This window comes from Triturus cristatus, chromosome 5_2, assembly GCF_964204655.1.
Source record: "Triturus cristatus chromosome 5_2, aTriCri1.1, whole genome shotgun sequence".
In the NCBI taxonomy this organism is placed as follows: Eukaryota; Metazoa; Chordata; class Amphibia; order Caudata; family Salamandridae; genus Triturus; species Triturus cristatus.
This window is the reverse complement of record NC_140588.1, coordinates 1,095,593,145-1,095,612,780: the sequence shown is the minus strand read 5'-3', so window position 1 is coordinate 1,095,612,780 and position 19,636 is coordinate 1,095,593,145. Positions and strand designations below refer to the sequence as shown.

The 19,636-nt window shown below is 48.2% G+C and overlaps 1 protein-coding gene across 8 annotated transcripts in view; it reads right to left on the bottom strand.

Moving 5' to 3' along the window:
* The window catches only part of LOC146829749 (class I histocompatibility antigen, Gogo-B*0103 alpha chain-like), a 579,784-nt gene that overhangs the window by 142,657 nt on the left and 417,491 nt on the right, over positions 1-19,636 (bottom strand). For all 8 annotated transcript variants that reach the window (XR_014962294.1, XR_014962293.1, XM_085608475.1 and 5 more), the window contains one exon: positions 9,830-9,943. Coding sequence is in view for 6 of the 8 variants with exons in the window: in XM_085608475.1 (XP_085464601.1) it covers positions 9,830-9,943 (114 nt within the window). In the remaining 2 variants the exon portion in view is untranslated. The remainder of the gene's footprint in view (positions 1-9,829; positions 9,944-19,636) is intronic.

Below are 19,636 nucleotides of genomic sequence, written 5' to 3'. Positions count from 1 at the left end.
TCCCTTACCAGGATTGTACATCAAACAAACCATACAATTCTTGACCAAATTCTCTGCACACTTAGGAATTCCAGCATTTTGCCATACTGGAGCCAACAACTTACAAATCCCTTTCACACTGATATGGGCCATTCCATGTGCCATCGTAACCACTGGAAGTACATACGCATCAGGCAACAACCATCGCTGATGCTCTGACAACTCAACCCAACAACCATTCGAGTCCAATTTACCCTTGCTTCCTCTCCATTCATTCAACTCTTTCTCTGTAGCTTCAGCTTGGATGGATTTCACACTCTCAATCGTATCTTCACACATACTTCTATCTGGAACCCATCTCGCCGGACCCGCAACATACATTCGACTCATCACATCCCTCGCAGTCTCTTTCGCGACTTCATCTGCAAACGCATTACCGCGACCAACATCATCCGTGACTTTCTTATGCGCACTGCATTTGACGACCGCAACTTGCAACGGCAAAGTAAGAGATTCAAGAAGTCCATTCACCAATTGACCATGTTGGATCTTGGTCCCATGCGAAGTCAGAAACCCACGTTCTCTCCACAATCGTCCAAAGCTATGAGCAACACTGAACGCATACTGGCTGTCGGTGTACACAGTCACTCTTTTCCCTTTCGACAGCACACACGCTCTTGTCAATGCAATCAACTCTGCCGCTTGCGCTGAATTATGTGGGATACGTGCAGCTTCAACAATCGTATGCAAAGCCGTAACAGCATATGCCGCAGTCGTATCACCATTCGGAAGCTTAAAGCACGAACCATCAACCCATAAAGTACCATCACATTCCGCAAGAGGAGTGTCCCTAAGATCTATCCTCCCTTTCGTTTCTTCCTCAGTTCTAAGGAAACAATCATGCTGTTCGGTATCATCTGTCTCAGTTGAAATCGGCAACAACGTGGCTGGATTCAACGTGTTGCATCTCTTTATGTGCACATGACTTGCTAACAAGGTCAATTCGTAACCTGACAACCGAGCACTAGTTAAGTGCTGTGTCTTGGTACGGTTCAACAAGGTACCACTGCATGTGGAACCATCACAATCAGTGTATTGTCCATCACCAAACCAGCAGACTGTCGAATTGAAACAGCCGCTGCCGCTGTAGCTCTCAAATAACTCGGCAACGCTCTAGCTACCGAATCCAGAATCGACGAAAAATAAGCACATGGGCATTGCTTATCGCCAAACTGTTGAGTCAAAACTGACAATGCACATCCTTCCCTCTCGTGGACATACAATGTGAAAGGCTTACTGTAGTCGGGAGTACCCAACACAGGAGCCGAACACAGCGCATCGCGCAATTCTGAAAAACTCTTCTGACATTCATCAGTCCAAGGAATAGGATTCGGAATATCCTTAACAGTAAGAGCTATCAAAGGCTTCGCGAGCAACGAGAAATTAGGAATCCACCGTATACAGTATGATGTGATACCCAAAAACGCACGCACTTCTCTCTGTGTCGTAGGCACACTCATTTTCGCAATCGCTTGAATTCTTTCTGGGGTCAATCTTCTTCCCTCCTTCGATAAGAAGTGACCTAAGTAGGTAACTTCTTGTCGGCAATACTGAAACTTTGAAAGAGAAACCTTATGATGAAAATCAGACAAGTGACGTAACAACGACAGAGTAGCCTCTCTACAAATCTCTTCATTGTCAGCAGCAACTAACAGATCGTCAACATACCGAATAAGAGCAGCACCATCAGGTAAAACCAACAAATCAAGTTGCGTCTTCAAAGCTTGGCTATAGATCGATGGACTCTCACAATAGCCTTGAGGAGCGTGTTTAAACCGGAAACTTCGGCCTCTTAAAGAGAAGCCAAAAATATCTCTACTCTCCACGGCAATCGGAATGCTGAAGAAAGCATTCTTCAAATCAATCACCGAAAACCACGTGGCTGTAGCCGGAATCAAAGTCAGTAAAGCGGTGATATCAGGTACAACAGGAAATTGCGGGACAACGATCTTATTTACCTCGCGAAGATCGATCACAAACCTATATACAGGAGGCTGTGAAGAATATGTTCTCTTCAGAACAGGCAAAACCGGACTATTGCACACATTACCTCTCGTTTCCTCAATCACACCTTTCTCAATCAGATCATAGATGATCGCCAAAAGTGCTCTTTCACCATCACTTGAGATACGATACTGTGGGATGCGTGGCAATCTAGCATTCGCCTTCAACGTCACAACATATGCTGGAATCTCCAAAAGACCCACATCATTAGGACCAGTAGCCCAAAGAGAATCAGGGAGAGAAGACAATTCAGCTGGAAGTCGATCTTTAGACAAATACATCGGAGAGATCACTCTCTTTCCCAATGTAAGCTGTACTCCTGAAGGAGAACAATAAAGTGTCGCATGCAATCTCTTCAACAAGTCCAATCCCAACAAGTTCTCGCCGCAACCTATCGTCAAAATGAGCGGTGCTTTGAACTCACAAGGTCCAACAGAAAGAGACAAAGGACTAGAAATCGGATTACTAACCGGGGCGCCGGAAAAACCTACTGAAACATTTGTTAAGCCAGACAAAGGTGCGCCAGGGAGTTTAGAGTGCATGATAGAACTCTTTGCAGCACCAGTATCCAACAGAAAAGGTTCTGACACACCTGATGCCATCACTTCAATATAAGGTCCACTCTGATCTACTGGAACTGGAACAACTCCCTCTCTTTGTCTGTGGCTGTCCTAGCAATCATTACCTTCCATATTCTCACCTTCGACGTAATAATCGTCCGCATAGTACTGAGCCGTCCTACCAGACGCGCCACTCTGTTGATCAAAACAATTCATAGAATTCTGTGGAGGCAAGGAACGCGCAATCTGAGGCATACCACGTCCTCTACCGCGAGGAGCTTGTTGCGCACCTCGACCTCTCACACCAGAAACGCCACTCGTGCGCTGTAACAAACTCAGACAACTACTCTTGAAGTGGCCCTCTATTTTGCAATACGCACACTGATTAGGGCCTACAGGGAAACGCTGTTGAGAAGGCTCGAACCTTTGCGAGTTTCTCGGATATTGTTGGGGTTGCTGATAATCACGCTGGGTATTGCGAGGCGGATATGCTTGCTGCAAAAGAACCTTAGTCTTCAATTCTCAAGTCTTTTTATCCGCTTTCTCTATCTCATCCTTATTTCTATTCTCATAGTACTGGGCAGTAGCCAATATCTGTGCTGACGAAGAAACAGCCCAAGCACTCTCAGAATCCTTCAACCTATTGCACAACTCAGGAAGCAAATTATGCACAAACTTGTCAACGAACAACCGTTGACCACCTTCTGTACTCATGTCTTGACCACTGTGGTCTACAAATGTCTCTTCAAATCTAGTGAAAAAGTCGGACACAGTTTCGTCTTTCTTCTGCTTGCATGCAGACAACTTGTCCCAATTGACACGCATAGCAGGCATCAGGGTCTTCATGTAATCAATAATTCTACCAGGGAGTTCAGCACTCACATCCTCTGGTTTCACACCACCTACTTGTCTTTCATCTGCAGTTCTAAGATTATTCCATGTATCACCTAATTCCTGCGCATGATCCGTATGACGAATCTTACTCCATATAGGCTGTGGAACAACATTCCCAAACAACATATCTATATCCGCCAAATTCATAATACAGGAACCCGCAGTTTGAGATAGCTCCTTATAAAACCCCGCAGGATTTTTACGTGGATCAGGCAAAGACTGCTTTAGAGCTAAGACTTCGGCACGCTTCCACGGAACATGTACCCAAACTCGCTGGAAATGTGGCTGAACAGGTGGATTAGCATTCAGATCACCAGGTCTCCAAACTGGAGGAACCTCACGCATCGGATATTGATGCGCCTTTCTCCTAACCGAAGAATCAGGCTCAAATAATGACCTAGAAGGAGACTCACTCCTAAACGACAACAATGTCGCGACTGCTTTTCCAACATCGGAACCCACTATAGTTCCTTTCGCAAACTCGGACTGCACACGGGACAACTCGGTTTGAGTCTGTCCCATCTCACTATCTCCCATTGTTCACGAAGGAAAGAACACATCATATCAAATACATATCTTTGTTTCGGTGCTTCCCATTGATGGAAAACATCCATAACACCCTCAAGATCATAGTGCGAAGGATAGGTAACCCACTTACGCGCCAAATGATCCAGCACTGTCCGTTCATCCGAACCTGGCAATTGGCTACGCAATTGCTTATGCTCCACAACAGGAGTCATACCCACTGAACCCAACAAAGGAGAAAAGAGACTAGCAACCGCATCAGTCATTCTCCGTCGAGCAGAAGGAGAAGGTGACAAGAGAACAGGAGACAACGCAGAATGAGAAGGAACCGAAGTTGGAACAGTAACAGTAGGAACAGACAGCACAGATATAGGAGTAGCAGACAAAGAAGGTAGCAAAGTCGGCGGCCCTTGAGAAGGCTGCGCCGAAGCAATAGTAGCCAGTGGAGGAAGAGCTGGCTGTTGAGGAACCACTGGAGGTAAAACAACTGGAGGTTGCGCAACTACAAGTGGCGGAGGTGCGGTAGCACTCTGGGCATTAGGGGGTGGCGAACTTAACAGATGCGACATTAAAGGATCTTTCACAAGATCCTTCTTTTCCTCTTGCTGTTGAGGCGGCAAGGCTGGATAACATTTGTCTATCGCTAATCTATGTTGCCTCAGCATCTGTTCGCTTTCTTGTTCTTCCTCATTATCCCTAAACTGTATAGCAGCTTGCACCATTGACATACCTCGTTCACGCTTATTTTGTTTTCGCTAGCTTAATTTCCTTCTGTTTCGCCTCTTTTCGCCAAAGGCGCAAAGAGTCAAACATTGCCGGCCAGTTTGAAGAGTCTAACTTCTAAATTATCTAAAATCTCCGTGTCATAGCTACCATATTGGGGCCATTTTAGGACACCATCCTTCCTAGTATACCTAATCCATACCTCATTATACGTGATGGGGCCCACGCCGTGTTTTAAATAGAGCTCATAGGTCGGAGTTCCAATCGGAGGCACCGGACACGAGTCCTGCAATCGGGAATCCTTATTACAACCACAACAAAATATCTTTCCAAGTCTGCTAAGACCAGGCATCCCCGCTCACTAGTCTAGCTTCAAACTTCAAGGGAATATCAAAACGATAGCCTCGTGAATACACGAGTCCCTCGGCTTTGGGGCCTGCAGGTACCAAATCAAAGCGATCCCGAAGGATACCAAAACAAACCAAGTCAAGCGATCCCGAAGGATACCAAAACAAACCAAGTCAAGCGATCCCGAAGGATACCAAAACAAACCAAGGACTGGGAGACGCTCCACGTATACTTAACTGAGATATCGATGGCGTCGCCAGAAGACCCGTCTATCGTCTCACTTTACAAGTCATCAAAAGGGCTCCAAGACAGGGCGACAGTCAGGGCAGCAATCCTTCGTAGCCGTCGGAAAGCGGGAAACTTCGCAGCAAAGACTTTCGGACCACAACGACATACAGGGGTCGATGAAGTGGTAGGCCTCCCTCCAGAATTTTCACACGAAGCTCCTCACGATCTTCAAGCTTGGACCGGTACCGCTGAAGTCGCCCCAGAGTTGGGCGCCAACTGAAGAACCGGGATTTAACCCAGCGGCGCAGGGGCACGCCCTAAGTCTTCGGGTTCTTTCCTGTCTTGGAGTACAGAGACACGGGACTCTTCTTGGTGATGTCAAAGATCGTATTTATTAGCTGCAGCCAGTAACAGAGGTCCTAGAAGTACAACACGGTGTATGTTCTCAGGAGACTGCTCAACTTTATTGAGCGGCGCATCATCTTATATACCAAAATTCACATTCCTGGCTAGCATCCATTACTTCAAACTTGACCAATCAGAGAATGACATTACAGAGGTATCACATAACGACGAACCCACTTTCAGTTTATCCAGCCCACCAAAAATGACAAGGCACAATCCAGCATTCTTGTTCGAACAGGTCGGACGGACCTCAACCCAAATCGATAACTAGGCCATAAAAGAAAGAGCAGAGGTAGATGAGAAGCAAGATAGAAGGGTGTGTGCATGTACCGTAAAATCAGCAATGCCCTGCTCTTTGATCTCTATCTGACCAGCTGCCTAACGAGGCACTGGCTCAACAAGTTTAGCCTCGGGCAACAGGGCCAGTTCACTCAGGTCAAACAGGAGTCAACACGAACTCCAGCTAAGGTGTATGTGTCCATAGAGACTTGTTTGGCCACAGTCATCCTGGAGCCATCAGCCTATGTGAGGGCAACCACAAAATGGCTGCTATGCACAAGATGAAACCCAAGGGTTCAGACTAGATCATCAAATGTACAGTGAATCCATCGATGTAACATGACGAAAACACTCATGCATACCGCACTCATCTTTTGCGGTTCGCTGAAACCAGAATCGTCATGATGCGACAACTTTTATTTGAACGGGTTCAGGATTCACGGAACCACATTATGTCATTGCTTGTTTGTTACTGGTGAGGTACGGGGAGTGGAACCTCTACCTTTTCCTTTCGCATTATCTCCTCTAAATCCGCCCGATTATTTCCTTTGTACGAGGAAGAGGCGTTTTCTGTTGAAATATTTTTGAAAATACTATTCAGACAGAATTCAAAATGCTAAATGTGCAAATAAGGAATTCCATAAAATTCTCAATAAATTTCGTAAACCAAATTGCTTGGAAGCAGCTCATCCTGTTACTCATGTGTTCACGGACAAACTGGCAAATCATTACATGGACAAAGCAGACAGTTTGGACTCCTATTTAAAACAGAGACAGAGCATCTGCTTTGTCATTTGAGATGTCATCAGTGATGTCAATAACCATGTCATGAGTGATGTAAAATGTGACGTCATCAGCAAAGCATTGTGGGGGCGCGCGTTATAGTTAGCTCAACTAACTATAACGGCCAAATTTCTCTCATTTTGTACGAGTGAAATGTCCAACTAAATAGAACGTCCCTGAAACCTGTGTTTTTTTCAGTGAATTTCTAAAAAATTTAAATGCTAATTTCTAACTATAACGTCCCTAAAATCTATTGTTTTTTTCAGAGAATTTCTAAAAAATTTAAATGCTAAATTCTATATAACGTATTTACAGGAGGGCTACTTGGCAGGGCCAACTAGCCTACCTGATACCTCTAGTATGCCCCAGATAGTGGGATTGCTGAGAGGTGGACACAGGCCACGCCCCCTTTCTCCACCACTATGCAAACGCGCCTCCTGGCACACTCTTGGTTGGGGGATGAAGTCCCCTAGCCTCCTGATGATCCCTGGGGGCCAACTAGCCCTCCTGTTATCTCTAGTAAGCCCCACACAGCAGGATTGTTGAGTGCTCCGAGGCCACGCCCGCCTTTTTACACCACTCTGCAAATGCGCCTTCTGGTGCACTTCTGCTTAGGGAATGAAGTACACTTTAGTCCTGAGGTCCTCAGGACACAAGAGGACCTCATCGCCCCACAAGCAGTGCGCCATGAGGCACGTTTGCAGAGAGGTGTAAAAAGGGGCGGGACCTCAGACCACCTCTTAGCAATCCCACTGTGTGTGGCTTACTGGAGATACCTGGTTGGCTAGTTGATCCCAAAGGACCCTTAAGGATCTAGGGGACTTAATCCCCCAACCCACAATGCGCCAGGAGGTGCGTTTGAAGTGTGCTGCAGGGAGGGGGCGGGCCTCCGGTGAGATGCCAGCTTTTTTTGGGTGGGGGGAGCTTATAAGGGGGTCTGTGTGGCCCGCCTTCTCCAAATATGTTCTGGGCCCTGGGGACCCCATCCCCCAGGGCCTGCAACATTTGATTTGTTTTATTTTATTTTTTTTAAACGGGAAGGGGCCCCCCTCCAGAGGCCTTTTTTGGCCCCGGGGACCCCATCCCCCGGGGCTTTGCCCTTTAAAAAAAATATATATAGTGTAACGGGAGGGAGGCCGTGTGGCTGCCCCTTCCCTTGGCCACTTTTGGCCCCGGGGACCACACCCCCCAGGGACGGCTCTTACATTGGGGACCGCGGGGGGGTCCCCAATGCCCCGAGGTCCCTGCCCGCTTCCTGCCTCCTGCGGGAGCCAGCATTGTTTTGGGCAAAGGGAGCTGCTGACATGCAGCTCCCTTTGCCCTAAAGCAATTCGGCTTTGCTTCGAAGAAGCAAAGCAGAAGTTTGCTATGACAGGGCGGGTGCAGTGCTTCCGCCCTGTCATAGCAAACTGCAAAGTGCCAGGGGTGGGCACCCCGGGACATTGCTGGAGCAGGCCCTGGGGTGTGGCGGTCCCCAGGGCCAAGAAGGACTCCAGGAGGGGGGCTGCGCGGCCCACCTCCCAACATAAACATAGCCCCGGGGAGGTGGTGATCCCTGGTGCAGTGTGAGGGGGCTCAAGCTCCCTCACACTTACTATTTATTTATAACCCTGGGGCGGTGGAGGTCCACAGGGCGTGGTGGGCCAGCGAGGCCCCCCCCAACCTAAAAGAAATAAAGCCCCGGGGAGGTGGCGGTCCCCGGGGCTGCGAGATGGCTGCGTGCCCCTGCACATTATTCTGGGAGCCCCGGGGAGGGCCCGCTACATAAATGCAGATTGCCCCCGGAACCTGGCCCATCCAGGGGCTTATTAAAAAAAAGAATGGGACACCGCGCTTCGTTTTTAAAAAATATTTTCGGCGGGATTCGTGTTCCGTACGCAATTCCCGCTGGAAAACTGAAAAGGCCTCTAGCTCAACTCTCGGACTCATCTCAAACCTCATTCTACTACTCTTTCCAATGCCCTAGCATATTTCTCACCCTATACCTCTATCACTATTTACAATACCTCCATACTCTCATTCATCCCAAACCCCATACCACTACTATGATCCCTAAAACAACCCTTCCAGGACTCTTCCCTTCTCCACCCCTCTGTGCAGCATCTCATATCTGTTTCTACTATTCCAACCCCAAAATCAAGCCTTTCTAAACCCTCCCTCTGAGTCTCCCCCTGCCAAGTCCCTATTACTCATCCCCCTTCACCTCCCTTTTACTCATCCCAAATCTCCTCCTACTGCTATGAGCTCCAAAAAAAAATCTAAATCCTTCCCTTTTATTCCTCCACTATCATTTTCAATCCAAATAACAGACTAACATGTCCACCACTCAAATTAATTTCATATTTTAACTATACTAATTCACCACTAATCCTTTCTGGGTTCCGAAGTAGTGTGCTACTCACCGAAAAAACATTTTGACGCCTCATCAGGGGTAGTAAGCGATATATAAATGCAATTACAATACATACAATACAAAACATCTTACTGGAACCTGGTCCAGGAAGGCACAGGGTGTTTTAGCTCAGCAGCCAACCAGAAAAGTGGAAACATGGAGGCCGATTGTCATTGGCCATAGACTAGTCAGATTGGTAAAACACGAGACTGTTACAATTGTGGGCAGTTTTGAGATTTGTTTATGCATCTGGGGCTGAAGACTGATTTGTGAAATAGTGGATTCAGTGACCCTGCATCAGCAGTGCATTGACAAGGAAATACTGCTCCACACACCTCAGAGTAAAGGAGGCAGGTCTCCCAGCATGGATGTGTCCCCACCCTTACTCCAAGTGGCAGATAGAAATACTGCTCCACTCACCTCAGAGTAAAGGAGGCAGGTCTCCAAGCATGGATGTGTCCCCACCCCTACTCCAGGTGGCAGATGGAAATACTGCTCCACCCACCTCAGAGTAAAGGAGGCAGGTCTCCAAGAATGGATGTGACCCCACCCCTACTCCAGGTGGCAGATGGTATTCACCTGCATCTCTGCATATGAATCAAGAAGTATTGGGACATTCCACTCACAGTATCAAACTGATTCCACTTACCTGACGTTTTCATCCTCGAGTAGACAACCCAAGCGACAACAGCAAGCACTGCAGCAACCACGACAGCTCCAATGACGCCTCCGATAATGACCCCCATTGGAGGAGATTTCTCTTCTGTGGGACAGAGACAGGAAGGAGCAGAGTTACAGGGCAGAAATCACTTTAAAGATGAGATTTAAAATGCGGTACCAATAAGAACTGCCAGGTATGAAGATCTATGTGAGTAAAGAGCCAGGGAGAGAGCTATAGCTTAGCCTGGGGACACAGATGTGATCCAGGTATACTCAGTGCTCTGTAACCCTCTGCACTGCACTCCTATCACACTACAGTCCACAGTTTACCCTCTCCTTTGTAGCCTTCGAAGTGGCACTAGTGTTTCACCACAGGCCATGGTTTACTCCACACTATAAGCTTCCTCTCAGGGTGCTGCCATCTAGTGAATAAATATACGTAAAAAAAGAGAGTACTCTCTTTTAGTGACGCTTTTCTGGATAGAGATATCCCATAAAAATGCAAGCGTAAAGTGAACGTATCCCCAGTGGGACCTGCTACATTAAGCGGAATGGCGCCATATGCCATTAATAGAAGGCCTTATCGTAAGAAAAATCATTTTGCTAATCCCTGAGAAAATCGGCACCACTGGCGAAGCATCACTTGTGTGTCCTCCCCTGGCTGAAAACAATCAGCAGTGCCAAGGCCAGCCCTAGATACACACTTGGTGACATCCTGGCCGTCCTGAATTGTTTGAGCCAAAAAGGCGCGAAACTCATCTGGGCCTAACAAGCATATACCGCATTGATCGACCTCAGTGCTAAGCTGGTCGATGAGAAGATTCACTTCCCGAATGCCTGAGTCCTTTTTAACTCCCTGTCTGGAGTTGTGGGGAACGAGTTAGGATTTACTTTGCTGATTTACTTTGCTGAAGGAAGTCTGGACCACCAAACCTTCAGGAGTAGGATGCTGCATAGGAAAATCCAGATCACCAGGTGCCGGTCATCGGCATGATAGGTTATGTGTATTTATGAGGGTGTCCTCCGGTGTGTGTGTCCCTAGGCCTGCCTGTGGTAAGTTGGTTAATTGCAACGCCAGGTCTCCAGCTTCTTCTTTCAGCTGTGGGGTGGGACACTGTTCCACGCTTTAGGAGCATTGTAAGAGAATGCCTGTTTTATTGATTTGGTTCTGGTTATGTGCTGGATGTGTGTGAGTAGTTGTCCTACGTAGCAGAGGTGTCTCGGTGGTTGGTGGTAGGAGATCCGTCTGTTCAGGTGGGTGGGGCCCAAGTTGAATAGCGCCTTGAATGTGAGCAGTTTGAAATGAGCTCATTTGTATATCATGCGCCAGTGGTGTGATGTGATTCGAATTCTTTGTGGGCGGTACAGAATAAAAGTTGCTGTCGAGTTCTGGATGGTTTGTAGTCTTATAGTGAGTTGTAAGTTCATTCCGGCTTGGAGGGAGTCCAACTTGCTGGTGAGTGGAGCATGAGTGACAGTTTTTCTAGTGTTGCCTGGTGGCCATTTCAAGATCGTCCTCAGCATCTTCAGGTTGTGGAAGCAGGATGTTGTGATGAGGTTGACTTGTGCGGTCATGGCCAGTTTGCTGATTATTCCAAGGTTGTTGGCGCGGGTGCTGGGTGCAGGTCCAAGTTCAGGCAGTCTCCAGCTGGACTCCCCCGGTGAGGTGTCCTTGCTGAAGATCGATACTTCTGTCTTGTCTGTATTGAGTGTGAAAAAGTTGGCTTTCATTCAGTTGGGCAAATTCTGCCATGCATGCAATGGACTGGTTTCTCGTGTTGGGTGCTTACCTGAGAGGGAGAGTACGAGTTGCACCTCGTCAGGATAGAAGAGAATGTTGATATTGTGTGTGCGGATAATGTTGGCCACAGGGATCATATATTTATTGACCCGCTTTTATCTCATTCGCCTCTGGTTAGCCAATTCTGCAGTATTCACAGCGCCTAGACACCCATGGGTATTAGTGTGCGTTATAAATTTTATTTTCATTTCACTGAGCAATGAACCGTGAGGCACTCCACAGATGAGTTTGGAGGCTTCCAATGTGTAAGGTGCCAGGCTCACAGCTTGTGTTCTGTTCTGAGAGAAAAGTGGGGAATTATATAGTGTGGCTGTGCGACTACACCATCTAATACATTCACAATACCGTCTTGGGTCCAGTTACATAACATAACATGTGTATTTGTAAAACGCATGTTCACCACTACGGTTATCGTGGCAGTGAATAACAGATGTTTTTTGTTACCCAACGGTACTCATTTTATCGACCTCAGATGGATGAAAGGCTGGGTGGACCTGCTTGGATTTGAACCTGTGACCATGAGGTCAAACACAGGCCCCTGCAGTAGACGCATTAGTCCACTGAGCCACCAGACCCGGCAGTTACGCATGTTTGTCAAACTTTAGCTCAACCCTGGGTAGCTGTGGGTTTGAGCATTCAGGTTTAAACAAAGAAAAAAGTTACAAGTTTAAAGCATTTGGACAGCACCAAAAGAACTGAATAAGAAAGAGACGTGACTCTCGAAAACAATGTCGAAAATGTAGAGAGTACCCATTCTGCAGCGTAGCTAACACCCACTGGTCCTTCGTGATAGCTCGCCACTCTTGCACATGATTCGCAATACTTCCCCCCACTGGAGTGGTGGACGGTGATGGAAGAAGCGGGCCCTCATTGCTTGGCTGGAGTCTTCGTAGAGGTAGAGGGCTGGCGGTTTGCTCCTCTTCGCCTGGAGGATCGACGTCCTTTATACTGGGATCTCTGTTGGCCCTGCTGGTTTTGGTGCTTTTGCCAATGAGGGGTTTGAACCCTCTGTTGGAAGGAGTGTCGATCATTAGTGCGGTAGCGGCGACAAAACTCATTTTTCTTCTCCAGCCCCACCGCTTTCATGGTATCCAGCTCAGTCTTCATGCAGGCCATTTCCTCATCAGTGTGAGTACCGAATAAGGATGAGCCGGAGAACGGAAGATTGAGTATTCGGGACTGTGCTTCTGGCTTCAGTGCTGTGAGGCGTAGCCGGGATGATCTTCTGGCGCAAATCCCGTGGGCGTAGGAGTGGGCTGAAAGTGTAGCCTCATCCGCTGCAGCACGGATTACTTGGTTTGCCACCAAACTGCCATCCTGTAATATTTCTTCGAAGTCCTTACGGTCTCCCTTGGGTTATTTCTCTGTGAAGCGCTAGAGAGAGTACCACAGAGATCTATCGTAGCGCCCCAAGAGCGCCGATGCATTGGAGACCTTAAGCATGGATGCAGACGTGCCACATACTTATCTCCCCCACGAATCCTGCGTCTTGCTCTCCTTGTCCGGTGGTACTGTAGACGAGGAGGCCACAGCTATAATCACCGAATCCGGTGGAGGATCGGACTTTAGGACGAAAAGGGTCTCCCTCTGGTGGGCGATATTTCTTTAGAATTCTCGCCGGTGCGGTTTTAAGTGTTGCCGGTGTGAGGAAGATGTCCATGACCGGGTTAAGGAGCCCCGGAACCAATGGAAGTAATGATCGAGAAGCCATCTTCTGGTTTAAGGTTTTGAAGATTACTGACGAAGTGCTCTGTGGAGTTGGCATAGGAATGTTCAGCTTGCTAGCACCTCCAGAAAGCATGTCTTGGAAAGTGCTAACATCATCCACTGGAGAGATGCTCGACGGTGGACTGTCTGTAAGTGTGAGAGAATAATCCCTCTTTGAGGAGTGTGTTGAGGAGGTGGAAAGCGTTGGAGATCTGCGCCTCCTCCTTCTGCTGCGCGATCTTGCTCTGTCCCTGGAGGGGGGTGTAGGTGAGCGAGTGCGAGCTCTACCTCTTGGCGGAGAGAGATCTGCTTCTTGTACCAGGCGAGCCAGAGGGGACCTGCTGGGAGGACTCGGATCATGCCGGACACCTGCTGATTGCTTGGGAACAGCCCAGTGGTGTAGTGGTCGCATCCATCTGGGTGAGAGGTGCCCCTCCGACTGAGCCCTTTACACTGAACCTTGATGTCCAGAGGGAGAAGTCTGCTTACTGGAGGACGAGATGACCACCTCCGGAGAACCAGACCTGGAGATGGAACGGTGGAAGCCTGCTCTCGACGTCGATGGAGAGAAACTTAAAGGAGTTGACACAGACGGAGACTTCTGCCTCGACGTCATACGCGACGGAGATCTTTGTCTCGACGTCGACCTTCTTGCTCCCGGCGGAGACCTGTGCCTCGATGCCGACTGCCGCGACGGAGACCGGTGTCTCAACGTCGATCTTCTAAGCTTCGACGGAGAGGTCCGCCTCGATGTCGAGCGGGTCTTCGATGGAGACTGCTGTCTCGATGTCGAGTGTCTTCTCTTCGGCGGAGACTTCGGCCTCGACGTCGAGTGAGGTTTAGACATAGAGGATGGTGACTTACGTCTTAGCGTCGAAGATCTCTGCCTTGACGTCGATCATCGCTGAGGAGTCGACGGCGGAAGATCTTGTCTCAACGCCGGACGCTTTTCTAACATCAATGGAGACTTGGCCCTCAAAGTTGAAGAGTTACGCTCCTGTGCCAGAGTCTTCGACGACGATTGCTTTTCCGCCGCCGGTACCTTCGACGTGGAGCCTGACACCAAAGGAGAACATATCAGGACCTTACTCCTCGACGTCGATCGCGTTCTCTTCTTTCTTCTTACTGGAGACCTACCTCTTTCAGAGAGGCCATAAAGACGGATTCTCTCCCTGTCTTTGATAGTTCTTTGAGATAACTTCCTGCAGTGTTGACAGGAGGCAGGAGAGTGAGATTCAGGGAGGCAGATGATGCACACCTCATGTGTGTCTGACTTGTCAAAAAGAGAGAGAGCTGTGAATCCAGGGTCCTGAAAGGAGGAGCCGGAAAGAACAACTGACCTAACTTTCACCCCTGAGGCATGATGGGAAGCTAGGGGTCATGGCTGCCTTAAGGGTACGGTGCCAGTTTTCTGTACAATGGCTTTCAATTTCTATGCTATTGCTTTACAATGCAGCCTGTAGGCTAACAATGCTTGCATTTTTGCGCTGTTTTTTTCATGAGTTTACTCATTAAAAAGAGTTCAAGTGCACTTGTACTCCTGTGGTATATATTTACATTGTATATCTGCAAAGGCATTCATTTATTTATTTATTTATATTGCATTGTTTAGCCTCCTATATGGGGCTGCATTGATATGGGAAAACATGATATATGTTTATATGGAATATGCTACTTACCAGTATGCATCTGTTCTTGGCATGTAGAGCTGCAGATCTACACACTTGTGCATAGATCGCCATCTGGTGTTGGACCCGGATGTTTGCAGTTCGTTTTTCCTCTTTGAAAGTCTTTGGAAGTCACGAGGTCGGTGACTCCTCCTTTGGATCGTATTGCGCATGGGCTTCGGCTCCATCCTCAGATTGTTTTTCGCCAGCAGGTAAAGATGTAGCGTAGTAATAACAGTGAAGATGCCCATGTGTGCGTATCTAAATAAGATAGACTGGAACAGATACAGGTAGCCGGGGAGGCGGGTGGGCGTGTGTAGATCTGCAGCTCTACATGCCAAGAACAGATGCATACTGGTAAGTAGCATATTCCGTTCGAGGCATATGAGCTGCAAATTACACACTTGTGCATAGATTATATAGCAGTTCCCAACGCTAGAGGCGACCATCGGTATCTGTTGCAGTGGTTTGAAATAATGTTTTGAGTACAGCCTGGCCCACACAAGCTTGTTGCTTAGTTTGCACATCTACACAATAGTGTTTTGTGAAAGTGTGCGGTGTTGACCATGTAGCTGCTTTGCAGATATCATCTAATGGGATGTTCCCTAAGAATGCCATGGAAGCCCCTATTTTTCGTGTAGAATGGGCTTTAGGGTGAATGGATAGCGCTCGCTTTGCTTTGTGGTAGCAGATTTGAATTCATTTTACAATCCACCTAGCTATCCCTGATTTTGAGATGGGGTTGCCTTTGTGTGGTGGAGAGAAAGAGATAAACAGTTGTTTGGTCTTACGGAAAGGTTGTGTTCTCTCGATGTAGTAGAGTAAGGCTCGTTTGACATCTAATGTGTGGAGAGCTCTTTCTGCAACAGTTTGTGGTTGCGAGAAAAATAATGATAGTTCTACTGATTGGTTTAGGTGAAAGGGAGAAATGACTTTATGGAGGAATTTTGGGTTGGTACGGAGAACAACCTTGTTATGGTGCATTTGGAGAAAAGGTTCTTGAATGGTAAGTGCTTGTATCTCACTGACCCTTCTAAGGGAAGTGATGGCTACAAGAAAAGCGGTTTTCCATGTTAGGAATTGTAGTTCACATTTGTGCAGAGGTTCGAAGGGAGGCCCCATTAGCCTTGTGAGAATGATATTTAAGTTCCACACAGGTGAGGGTGGCATTCTGGGGGGAATTATTCTTTTAAGGCCTTCCATGAAGGCTTTAATGGCAGGTACTCTAAAGAGTGAGAGATGTTGCCTGTTTTGTAGGTAAGCTGCAATAGCTGCGAGGTGTAGTCGAATGGATGTATAGGCTAGATTGCACCTTTGTAGGTGGAGTAAGTAGCCTATGATGTGTTGAATGGACACGTCTAGAGGATTGATAGTATTGTTGTGACAATAGACTACAAAACGTTTCCACTTGGCGGCGTAGCGCGCTCTAGTGGTTGGTCTTCTAGCTTCTCTGATGACGTTCATACAGTCAGGGGGAAGATTTAGGTACCCGAATTCTAGGATTTCAGGAGCCAGATCGCAAGATTGAGCTGAGCTGGGTCCGGGTGCCTGATCTCTCCATGGTTCTGGGTTAAGAGGCATGGAGAGAGGTATAGTTTTTGGTGCGGTACTTCAGATAGTTCCAGCAGTGCGGTATACCACGGTTGTCTGGCCCACGTTGGAGCTACTAGGATTAGTGTGAGGGAGTGTTGTTGTAGTTTGCGCACCACTAGTGGAATGAGTGGGAGAGGCGGAAAAGCGTACGCAAATCTGCCTGACCAGTTCATCCATATGGCATTTCCTTTGGACAATGGGTGTGGGTATCTGGCGGCGAAGCTTGGGCATTTGGCGTTTTCGTGGGTGCCAAAGAGGTCTATCTGTGGATGTCCCCACATTTGAAAGTACGGGTGAAGAACTTGCGGGTGAAGCTCCCACTCGTGGATCTGCTGCGTCTGTCTGCTGAGCAGATCTGCCACTGTGTTTTGGACTCCTGGGACATGCTGAGCTAGGAGAAAGATTCTCTGGGGTATGGCCCATCTCCATATGCTCTGTGCTAGCTGAGAGCGCAGTGGAGAGTGTGTGCCGCCTTGTTTTTGATTATAGTACATGGCTGTCATGTTGTCCGTGCGGACTAGGACTGCCTTGCCTGATATCTGTGTTTGAAAGGATTTTAGGGCTAAGAATATGGCTAGTAACTCCAGATGGTTCATGTGGAGTAACTTTTGTTGAGGTGTCCACCTGCCCTGCATGGTGTGATGTAGTAGGTGAGCTCCCCAGCTGCAGAGCGATGCGTCCGCTGTCAGTACTATCTGAGGAACCGGGTCCAGGAACGGTCGCCCTTTGGAAAGGTTTTTGGTGGTCCACCACTGCAGAGAGCGATGGGTACGACCGTCTACCAACACCAGATCTGTTAATTGACCCTGGGCCTGGTTCCATTGGCGCGCTAAGCACTCTTGGAGAGGATGCATTTGGAGTCTTGCGTGAGGTACTATGAATATGCAAGAGGCCATCATTCCTATTAGTTGCATAAACACTCGAGCTGGAAGGGAGTGCTGTGCCATGAATTTTGTGCGTAGAGCCTGAATGCTTGCAATCCTGGCAGGATTGGGGTAGGCTAGCGCTCTTGAGGTGTCTATGGTGGCACCGAAGTATTGTTTTATGTGGGATGGTTGTTGATGGGACTTCTGGTGGTTTACTGTGAAGCCCAGTTGGTGGAGTAGCTGAATAGTGGCAGACGTGTGTTGTACACACTGATTGTATGACCTGGCTTTTATGAGCCAGTCGTCTAAGTATGGGAAGACGTGAATGTGTTGTCTTCGCAAATGTGCTGCCACCACTGCTAGGCACTTGGTGAATACCCGTGGCGCTGTTGTGACTCCGAACGGGAGCACTTTGAATTGGTAGTGTTGTCCATCCACTACAAATCTGAGGTACTTCCTGTGAGCTTTGTGCACTGGAATGTGGAAATAAGCGTCTTTTAGGTCAAAAGTGGTCAGGAAGTCGTTTTGGGAGAGGAGCGGAAGTATGTATGTATGTATGTATAAAACATTTATAGAGCGCACTGCAACCCTACGGGCATCCTGGCGCTGACGACACAGTAAGGGGAGGGAGGAGAAGAGAAAGGGGTTAGGCTCTGGGAAAGAGCCAGGTCTTGAGCTGCCTACGGAATGCTGTCAATTCCTGGACCTGTCGGAGCTCCATAGGGAGACTGTTCCAGAGGCGGGCTGCCGCAGCACTGAAGGCACGTCCCCCCAAAGTAGATCTCTTTATCTTGGGAGTAATGGCCAATCTGGCTGCTGAAGAGCGCAAACTGCGCATGGGAGTGTACCAGCTGAAGAGATTTTGTAGCGGTCTAGGACCAAGGCCATGCAAAGCCGTAAAAACAATGCACAGAGATTTAAACAGAATTCTCTGTTGCACCGGAAGCCAGTGGAGATCAGATAGTGCCCTGGAGCTAGATGAAATGCGAGGTCTCGAGAGGGCGAGTTTTGCCGCAGCTGACTGAATGCGTTGGAGACGCTGGACCAGGTATCCCGGGGACTCGAGCATCAAGGCATTACAATAATCCAGACGGCTGAGAATTGTGCAGCGAACCACTGTTCCTTTAACATGGGGGGGAAGCAATGGTAGGAGTCTACGTAGGCCTCTCATGATCATGTGGCAGTTGGAGGCCACCTTGTTGATATGAGACTCCAAACTCAGCTTCTCATTGAAGCAAACCCCCAGGTTACGCACAGTTTTCACAGGAACCAAGGGAGTATCCAAGGGGAAGGGCCAAAAATTAGAAGGTAGAACTTGTGGCACCTTGCCCACTGAGCAGTGTAGAATCTCGGTCTTGGCACTGTTGAACTGCAGGGCGTTAGATCTCAGCCATGAGGTCATTTCACGCATGCAATTGTGAAAGAGAGTTAAAGAGTCCTCCTGGTCATCTTCCAGAGAAACAATCAGCTGCGTGTCATCGGCATAGTTGACAGCCATGATGTTATTAGAGTTGATAAGTTTAACTAGTGGTTGCATATAAACGTTAAACAAAATCGGGCTGATAGAAGAGCCCTGAGGGACACCATGTTTGATGGGCAGGAAATCTGATTGGTACGGGGGCAGAGTCACTGCCTGCCGTCTATCAGAAAGATAGGAACCAAGCCACTTCAGAGCCATGTCAGTAACCCCCACCTCGGCGCGTCTGTGTAGGAGGATGTCATGATTAACCGTGTCGAATGCGGCGGATAGGTCCAGCAAGATCAAGGTTGCGGAATGCCCCTTATCCGCACGCATTCGAAGGTCATCCAAGGCCGTAGTCAATGCAGCTTCGGTTCCGTGCCCAGGACGGAAACCGAATTGGTTCTCCTCCAGCTTGCAATTGCTCTCTAAGAAGCGCGAAAGCTCCTGGCTAACCAGGCGCTCGGCAATCTTGACCGGGAAGGGCAGCAAAGAAATGGGACGATAACTCCCGTAGCAGGCGGGGTCCAGTGAAGGTTTCTTCAAAAGAGGGGAAACCAGAGCAACCTTCCAGCAAGCCGGAACCACGCCACAGGTTAACGACTGATTGATAATCTGAAAGAGGTGCGGAAAGGTATCCGATCCTACTTCCTTCCAAAGTTTTTGCGGCAGAGGGTCCAGCGGAGAGCCCGAGCAAACTTTC